Here is a 10187-nt window from a genome sequence, read left to right on the forward strand (position 1 = left end):
TGTAGTAGTTCTATTTTTAAATTTTCAAGGAACTTCCATACTGTTTTGTGTATTGGCTCGATTAATTTTCATTCCCACCAGTAGTGTGGGAACAGGATTCCCTTTTCTCCACATCTTTCCCAACATTTGTTATCTCTTTTCTTCTTGATGATAGCCATTCTAACAGATGTGAGGTTAAAACCACTCATGTGGTTTAAAGTTGCATTACCCCAATGATTAATAATGTTGAGCATCTTTTCATGTACCTGTTGGCCATTTGGAAGACTTCTTTGGAAAAAATGTCTACTTAATGCCTCTGCTCATAGCTTAACCTGATTTTTTTTTGATATGGCAGCCTGGAGAGAGTGATGTGCTTTGAGCCTAAAAGATCCTAATTCGAATCATTCTGGTTCTGTCACCATCTCACTGAGTGACCCTGACTATTCTTGTAACATCTCAGAACTCCAGTTTCCTTATTTATGAAAAAAAACAAAAAACAAAAAACAAATAGTTTCTCCTTTACAGGGTTGCTATGATAAAAAAAAAATGATATCTTCAAAAAACAAGTGTTGGCAAGAATGTGGAGAAGGGAACCCTCATGCACTGTTGATGGGATCACCAATTGGTACAGTCACTCTGGTAAACAGTTTAGAAGTTCTTCAAAAAATTTTAAAATAGAAATACCTTATGACAGCAATTCCAATTCTGGGTACTCACCTGAAGGAAACCAAAACACTAATTCAAAAAGATCTGTGCAACCCTATGTTTACTGCAGTGCTATTTACAATAGCCAAGATATGGAATACCCATCAACAGACAACTGGATAAAGAAGTTGTGGTAAATATATACCATTGAATATTATTCAGCTGTAAAAAAAAAAAAAAAAAAAGTGAAATCTTACCATTTGCAATGACACAGATTGACCTACAGAATATTATGCTAAGTGAAATAAGTCAGACAGAGAAGGGCAAACACCATATGATCTCACTTATACATGGAGTCTGAAGAACAAAATAAAGGAACAAACAAAACAGAAACAGACTCATAGATACAGAGAACATTTTGATGGCTGCCAGATGAGAGGGAGGTTGAGAGGCTACGTGAAAGAGGTGAAGGAATTGAGAAGTATGAATTAGTAGTTAGAAAACTGTCAAGGGGGGATGAAGTACAGCATAGGGAATTTAGTCAATAATATTGGACTAACTATGTATAGAGCCAGGTGGGTACTAGACTAATCAGGAGGGTCACTTCACATTTTGTAAATTATACAGATGTCTAACCACTATACTGTATGTCTGTAACTAATATAAGAATATTGAATGTCAACTCTAATTGAAAAATAAAAATTAATAAAAATAAAATCTTATACTAATTGCTTGGCCTGTATTCGGTGCTCAATAAATAAAAGTTTTTGTTGTTGTTATTAAGTTGTATGAGTTCTTTACATATTTTGTATATTAACTTCCTATCTGCTATATGATTTGTACATATTTTCTATGATTCTGTAGTTTGCTTTTTATTTTTTTGATTGTTTCTTTGGCTTGTAGAAGCTTTTAGTCTGATTTAATCCCACTTATTAAATTTTGCTTTTATTACTTGTGCTTTTGGTATCATGTCTAAACAAAATCTTTGTCAGGATCAATGTCAAGAAACTTCCTTCCTATGTTTTCTTCTAAGAGTTTTATGGTAATAGGTCTTATGTTAAAGTCTACAGTACATTTTTGTGAATACATTTTTCTGCATGTGGTTATCTGCTTTTCCCAGCATCATTTGTCAAAGAGATTGTCCTTTTCCCATTGAGTGTTCTTGACTCCCTTGTCAAATATTGGTTGACTATATATGTGGAGGTTTTATTTCTGGGCTCTCTATTCTATTCCATTGGTCTATGTGTCTATTTTTATGCCAGTACTGTACTGTTTTAATTACTATATTTTGTGGTATAGTTTGATATCTAGAATTACGATGTCTCCAGCTTTGTTCTTCTTTCTCATGATTGCTTTGGCTATTTAGAGTCTTTTGTGGTACCATACAAATTTTAGGATTGTTTTTGATTTCTGTGAAATATTTCATTGAACTTTTACAAAGGATTAGGTTGACTCTATAAATGCCTTTGGGTAGTATAAACATTTAAACAATATTAATTCTTCCACTCTATGAATGGATATCCTTCCATTTGTTTGTGTCTTCTTTATTTTCTTTTATCAATGTCTTGTAGTTTTCATTGTGCAGATCTTTCGCTTCCTTGATTAAGTTTATTCCAAAGTCTTTGATCGTTTTTGATGCTATTGTGAATGAGATAGTTTTCTTTATTTCTTCTTCAGATGTTTCATTAGTGTATAAATGCAACTGCTTTTTGTGTGCTGATTTTATATCCTGCAACTCTACTGAATTTATTGATTAGTTCCAACAGTGATTTAGTTGACTCTTTAGAGTTTTCTACATATAAGATCATATCAGCTGCAAATGATAATTTTGCTTCTTCCTTTTAAATTTGTATGACTTTCATTGATTTTTCTTGCCTAATTGTTATGACTATGACTTCCAGTATAAGTTGAATAAGAGTGGTGAGAGTGGGTACCCTTGTCTTGTTCCTGATCTTAGAGGAAAAGCTTTCAATTTTCACCATATGTATAATGTTACCTGTGGGCTTGTCATATATGGTCTGAATTGTGTAGAGGTATTTTCCTTCTACATCTAATTTGTTGAGAATTTTTATCATGAAGGGTGTTATATTTTGTAAAATGCTTTTACTGCATCTAACGTGATGATTGACTCTATTTCCCAAGCTTGCTATTTCATTTTTCAGCTCTTGCAGTGTGTTTTTTTTTTTTGTTTTTTTTTTTTATCTCCAGAAGATCTATTCTGTTCTTCTTGGGGGTTTCAATCTCCTTGTTCTGCTCACCTAGTTGTTTTTTCAATTCCTGAAATTGTTGATATGACTTGTTTGGGAATTCATTGAGTTTTTTCAGAAGTACCATCCTGAATTTTCTGTCATTTAAGTTGCATATTTCTATGTCTGTAAGCTTATTTTCTGGAAATTTTTCTCTTTCTTCCTGAAATGCCTTGTCACCTTGGTTGTTCATGGTGTTTAATGGACTATTTCTTCACCTGGGCATAAATGGAAGTGTATTCTGCTGTTTTTCCAGAAAGAAGATTTATTATATAAAGGTCTCTCTTTAGCCTGCTACAAAGAAGGCACTTTTCTTTTGGTTTCCAGTAGGTGGCATCTAAGCCTGTTGGATCCCTGCTTTATATAAAGCCTAAATAATGTTTTTTTAAAAAATATTTTCTTGTAGAAATTTAATCACACTCGCTACTCTCAGTTTCAGTCCCTGTCAGTGTTAGCAAACAGTTTCTGCAGCATTTATTCAGATTCCTCTGGGGCTCCGCAGTGATTGGTCTCAGAGGATGGGGGGAGGGGCCCTCTAGTTTGGGGATTGAGAGCTGCAGTTCATCCTTGGTTTTGCATCTGGGGTCAGTAAAAATCAACTGTGGTTTCTCTGTGGTCCCGTCCTGCTTCTCTGTTTTCTGTCCTGATGACTGGGCCTTGCTGCTGGCTGCGTAGAAGTCCCGGCCCTTCCAGGCAGGGTTGTTCAAGAAAGTCACCGCACCTTCTCTCCTCCTCCTTCTCCTGCAAGGACCTCCAGCAGCTGTGAGAGGCAGGTTCTTTATTTCTCCCAGTCTGCCACCCGACACCCGGAGTTTTGACCTGTGGTAGTTCTTGTGCGCAGATCTCATGCTCAGACATGCTAGTGTGCAGTTTGGGCGTTTTTTGTTGAGTTTTAGATGTTCAACTTATTGTTTCAAGGAGAGAGGTCTGAGGACGTCTCTCACTCTGCCATGTTCCCCAAAATTCCTTAACGTGATGATTGTATGATTTTTATCTTGCTTGGTATTAATGTGGTATGTCGCATTTATTGATAGGCGTATGTCGAACCATCCTTGCATCCCAGAGATAAATCCTATTTGGTCACAATGTATCATCTTTTCAATGTGTTGTTGGTACATATATGCAATAAAATATTACTCTGCTATAAAAAAATAAAATCTTACCATTTGCGCAACGTGAATGAAGCTAGAGGGTATTATGCTAACTGAAATAAGTCAGACAGAAAAAGACAAATACCATATGATCTCACTTACATGTGGAATCTAAAGAACAAAATAAACAAAGACAGACAAGAGACAGATTCATAGATGCAGAGAACAAACCGATGATTGCCAGATGGGAGGAGAGTTTGGGAATCTGGGTGAAAAAGGCGAAGGGATTAAGAAGTACAAATTGGTAGTTACAAAATAGTCATTGGATGTAAAGTACAATGTCGGGAATATAGTCATCAACCAATTAGATTTCTCTAGTCTGGTTGTATATTTACCTGTATCAATGTGTTATATATTTTTGTATTTTTTCATGTCATTGATTGTGCCATTTCATTTCAGCTTAAATACTTCCTTTCAGTATTTCTTGCAAGACAGTTTTTGTCTAGGAAGGATGTAAGAGTTATTGTTATGTTCTGGAAACAAGTTCTATGTAAGATGCAACTATTACCAATATCTTCTCAAAGTTTTTAACTTGATTTTCACTCTCTTAATGATGCATTTGATGAGCATACATTGTTAATTTAATGAAGTCAAATGTATGGATTTTTAAAAATAGTTTTGCTCCTATCCAAGCACTAACCAGGTCAGACTCACAAATATAGTGGACAATTTGGTGATGGACAGAGGGATGGGGGACTTGGAGGTCTGGGAGAATGGGGTAAAGGGTTGAAGAAGTACAAATTAGTAGCTGATGAATGGTCATGGGGATGGGGAGCACAGCATAGAGAATGCAGTTAGTATTAATATATTGGCGAGGTGGAGGCTCAGGGGAGGGAGGGAGCAATTGGGGGGATCATTTTATGAACTATATAGATGTCTAACCAATGTACTGTATACTTGAAACTAATTAAAATAAATACATTTAAAAAATAGTTTTGCTTTTTAGATTATGGTTAAGTATACTTTGCCTTGACCAAAGTTATAAATGTATATTGTTTTCTTCTAAAATTCTATTCTTTTACTTTTCACGTTAAGCCTACAATCCAGTTTGAATTGTGTGTGTGTGTGCGTGTGTGTGTGTGTGTGTCGTGAGGTAGAGGTAATGGGTAGAAAAATTTAACTGAGTAGAGAACCCAGAATATGAGTTAAGTGCTAATGGAAATTCAGTGTATTATGAAAGAGCCATCTCAAATTAGTTGAGAAAAATATAAACTTTTAAATAAATGCTGTTCGGCTAATTGGACAGCCATATGCAAATAAATTGATTGGATCAATTTCTTACAAGGATAAATTCCAAATGAAGAATCTAAATGGTAATTTTGATCCATGTAAACATTAGAAGAAAATATGGATGAATTATTTTCTAACCTGGGGCATAAAAAGTGGCTAAACTCCAGTAATTATCAGGAAAATGCAAGATTTCCTTCATGCCCACTAGGATAGCTAAAATTTAAAAGACTAATAATAATTGGTGGTGGAAAATGGTGGAGTAACTAAAACTCTTGTAAAATACTGGTATGACTATATATTGGTACCATCACTTTGGCAAACTATTTGGCAGTTTGTTTAAATTATGTATATGCCTACTTATGACTCAGAAATTTTGCTTTTAATTACCAACTCAAGAAAAATGCATGTGTATGTCGACCAAAAGTCTTATACAAGAATGTCCATAGTAGCTTTATTCACAATAACCCAAACCTGGAAACAATTCAATGTCCCTCAATAAGAGAATCAATTTAATAAATTGTAGGATATATACATACAGTGGAAAAAAGGAACAAACTTTTGGTATAAGCAGAAACATGCATGAATCTTAAAAATGTTATGGTGAGTGATAGAAACCAGACTGAAACACTACTTTACAATTTTATTTAAAATACATTTAAGAACATGTAAAATTATTCTACAGTGATAGAAGTTAGAATAATACTTTGGGAGTGGGTGGTTACCTAAAGAAACTTACTGGGGTGATAGAAATGTTCTATATTTTCATTGAAATGATGATTATATAATTTCAAACTGTATACTTAAAATATGTGATTTTATTATATATGAATTATACTGTAGTATAGAGAGTAAAGTAATTATATTTTGACTCAATGAATAATAAATCTAATTAATAATAATTCATGGAGTCTAAAACTGTAAAATGAAAGACTGAAGGGAAATTTTATGTTGTATAGTTGAATCTGGAAACAAACAAGCCTCTGTGATCAATCTTGACATCATTAAAGCCAGGAAAGCATGTGCCTTCAGATATTTCTAAAAGCGTTGGGCCAGATTACCCTTTCTAAATTTCCAGGCTTATTTTATAAGACCTTGGTACAACAACAATATTGATTATTAATTCTGAAGTAAGATTAGCTAATGAGTTTTGGAAGAATCCAATCAAAAATAATTTTTGGTTAAGATATTTAAATACCGGAGGGTCCCATAATAAGAAATGTCCTTTGCACAATCACTTTGAGGAAAACACATAATATATTAGCATCTGGAGTGAATTTTCTTTGCCAGGTAGAAAATAGAGGTCACCATTCTTGGTATACTCAACAAAATAGGTATACAGCCAGGAAAAGCATGAAGGCATCATTAGTCCTGCAAACTAAACTGATGGACAAGAAAAAATTTCCTCAATTCTACTGGTTGCTCAGTAAAACAAAATGAAGTTTCACTGGCCAGTCAAAAGCAATAGAGATGAGTAAGACATGGTCCCTGCCCTTGCCGTGATATATAACATACTGGGGGCAAATTAGACAGACAGAAATGGGTTGTCAGTGTCAAGAAAAGTATTCGTAAAGAGACTTGGGTATTCAGAAGAGGGAGAATTTGTACAGCAATGGTGTGGGCGCTAGGTGGGTGATAGTGGAGGTGGATGACAAAGCAGAGTGGAATAGAGAAAGATTAGGAGAGGAAGGAGAAGTGGAGATTTGTGATATATCTGGAGTGTACATCTTGACAGGCCTAGAAGTGGCTGTGTGTAAGCTGTAAATGTTCAGAAGCAGGAAATCTTTATTTTCTATTTCCAATTAACACAATATATAGGTGTACTTTGTAAATGACAAGAAAACCACGACTGAATCTGAAGTGGACACTGTTTACTGGAGAAAATAACTTTGTATCTATAGAGGAAAATCTCAAGTGCCACCGTCCAATTTGTTGCAATTTCTGCTTAATTAGAGTAATGATAATGGGAATTTTTGGTAAAAATAAGTATTTGTGAATTTTCAACTGAGGGAGTTCGAGTATACCATAACTATCTAAGCTAAACACAAGGTTCTAGAATGCTCTTGTTTTAAATGTTACTATACTGGGCCTCTCAGGGAAAGTTTCCTGGAGTGAAGACGAGCCAATTTCTGTAATGGGAGAAACCTGTTGTCAAGAATCATTATCCTCTGACTGAGACAAGAACCAAACTGGGGACGCCAGAAAGGATAGCACAGAATTATAGAGAGAGCCCAGGTAGTTCCAGGATGGACCGGGCAGGAGACAAGGGCAGGCAGAGTGTGAAGGAGGAGAAACATCAATAACATTCTACAGTGTGAGACCTTAGAAGGGCAAATAGCTCAGGGTTCAAAGTTACAGTAATCACGGTTGCAGCATTTCTGAACATAAGTCTGACCGTTGAGATCATACGTCAAGTTTTTGCAGAATTTCTGACACTCCATATATAATAACTGGAGATCAACACCTGTAATAAGAAGGAAACATGGAAAAATAAGCCAGTGATCTAAGTTTTCTCAAGTCAAACCTGGCACTGGTGAAAATGTAATTAAGAATCAGAGGAGGAATAAGGATAACTTTCCAGCTCTTACCTCCCAAGAGGACCCAGGCAGGTGGTGTAAAAATCTCTGGCCCCTGCAGGGGTTGTTTGCCTGAGGTCCCTGATGGCCCTCAGCTCTCTGTAGAGCTGCTTCATTCCTTTTTCTGCTAGAAGATTAGTAACGAGTGCTTTAGGGTCTTCAGAGTTGGAGTCAGTTTGGTCAATTTTATTGGAAATACAGAATGCCCACTTTCCACCTCCTGTCTCATTTTCCCAAATTCTCTTTTGTCTGCAGGACCCACGCTAGGGGCATTCTGCACGTTGGTTGCTCTCCTGGACTGGCCTTAGTCTGAGATATAAAATTGCTGAAGTACTCTCCTAAAATGTTTTAAGCATCTCACAGCACCCCCAAATCCTCTAACTTACCCTTGAAGATCTTTAAGGTCATGCATGTCTCATCCTTCCCAGCAAAACAAACACCCAAGCTTTTTCTACAACGATCTTTGTTCAGGTAAAGGTGGCACGTTATGCACGTCAGTAGTGTCACTGCTGGAAAGCACAAAGCTGGTGTGAGGCCAGGGGATGCATGGACTTAGGTGGAGCTGGATGTATCTAGGCCTGGGGAGCGGGGAAGTGGGTGAGCGGCATGAGGTGGGGGTTGGTGGTGGTGGAAGAAGAGCTGGTGGTAGGATAAGAGGTGTAAAACAGAGCTCTCACCAACTCCACAGCCCAGAGAAATGCTCCTGTGAGAATAAAAGAATTCTGGTCCAACTTAAGCCCTGTAACATTGGTAACTGAGTAAAGATTTAGCCTCCATGGCATTGTTTTTTCCAGCTTAAAAATGGTTTTATTAATGCTGGCCTGGCCTGCTTGGCTGTTCTGTAGATAGACAGGAGTGTGATCGTGATGGTGAGTGCTTTAAAATATTTTACCCAACCTAGTGTTACTATGATGGAATTTCTGACATTTGCTGATTAGATATTGTTAGGTAATATATTCTGTTATTTTGAACTTCAAATTGAATCTTGTTAAGGTCTCATGAATTATAGCATAGTCAATGACACTTTACATGGTCCACAGGGTGAGGTAACCAAAATACAGGTTTAATTTTTTTAAACAACTCTTACTGGTACACCTACATGAGAAAAAAATAGCATTTATTGAGCATCTCATTGGGGCCATGTTCTCCTGCTTGTATCTGATTTTAAAACCTCGTAAGTAGCTATTTCCTTATCTCTCAGATGAACAACCAGAAGTACAGGGAGTTTAAGTCAGTGACTGAACCATATTTTTTTAATCTATCTAATTCCAGAGCATCCAGTATTTCCTCTCCTACAATTACTTTTTTTTAATATAAAGTCCCTAATAAGGGTATCAAAAACCATTTTCCAGCACTAAAATAAACTACAAAATTATTCATTGTAGAATGAAAAGCTCCCTTGAAATGGGATACAGATTTATAAATGGAAAGGATGTCGCAAGGAAAATCTTGCTAGGATTTTAGATTATAGGGAGTGGTAGGAGCAGAGTGGGAAAGCAGTATGAAGAAGCAACCACAGAGGCTTGAGCCCCTGATGGGGAAAGGCAGAATGTCGAGAAGGTCAGAAAAGTTGGCCAGGAAAGCAAAGGGAGAATTTTGAAGGCTAGCTTCTCCTCCTTTATAAATGTAGTCAAGGCTTAGCCTTGCATGGATACCTAATACACATGTGGAGTTTCCTGAGGCTCCCTAGATCCCATCTCTGAAGCCCACTCCTGAGGTCTGTGACTCACCCCCAATGAAGCAGAAGAGGATGAAGACCAACAAGAAGCATTTGTCCATCCTGACGCAGAAGTCCCTTATACAGGAAGAAAAGAAGCCAAGGACTGCAAGCACAGATCTTTAGGCTACAGGGAGGAAACCTTAGTCATCATAGGGCAGTGATTATTCATGCTTAACGGAGACAATCACACAAGGTTTCCACTGGAAGCTCAAGTTCATTCTCTTCTCCACCCCACAGCAGAGAATAATGATAATTAATGTGTTGGGGTTTACATTAAGCTAACTTTGTTTTTTATATAGTCTTCATATAGTAATTATTGATAATATTATAGTTATGATATTATCATTCTTGTTCCAATTTCCCATGGGAGGAAACTGGGTCTTGGTGAGCTCCAGTCTCTTGCCCAAGATCATATATCCAGTGACCAATAGTGCCAGTACTCAAAGCAAGACTTTCTAATTCTAAAGGCCGCATTTTTAACCACCTTGATTTCATGCTTCTTGGGGATTTATGTATACATTCGATAAATATTTACTGAGAGCTTTATGTGCCTGACACAGTTCTATGTGTGAGAGCAGAGCAATGTGTAAGTCAGCCAAGCTCACTTAGCTCCTCCCCTTATGGGTGAGAAACAGGAGAGGGA

General features: G+C 36.7%; 1 protein-coding gene across 1 annotated transcript; it reads right to left on the reverse strand.

The window, feature by feature from the left end:
- Nucleotides 1-7587: 7587 nt before the first annotated feature.
- Nucleotides 7588-9603, reverse strand: PATE3 (prostate and testis expressed 3). Its single transcript, XM_006915248.1, has 3 exons — nucleotides 9555-9603; nucleotides 8211-8333; nucleotides 7588-7712 (listed from the first exon to the last, which is right to left on the reverse strand). The coding sequence occupies exons 1-3, from the start codon at nucleotides 9601-9603 to the stop codon at nucleotides 7588-7590; spliced, it is 297 nt and encodes a 98-aa protein (XP_006915310.1).
- Nucleotides 9604-10187: the final 584 nt, after the last annotated feature.

This window comes from Pteropus alecto, unplaced genomic scaffold (genome assembly GCF_000325575.1).
Source record: "Pteropus alecto unplaced genomic scaffold, ASM32557v1 scaffold135, whole genome shotgun sequence".
In the NCBI taxonomy this organism is placed as follows: Eukaryota; Metazoa; Chordata; class Mammalia; order Chiroptera; family Pteropodidae; genus Pteropus; species Pteropus alecto.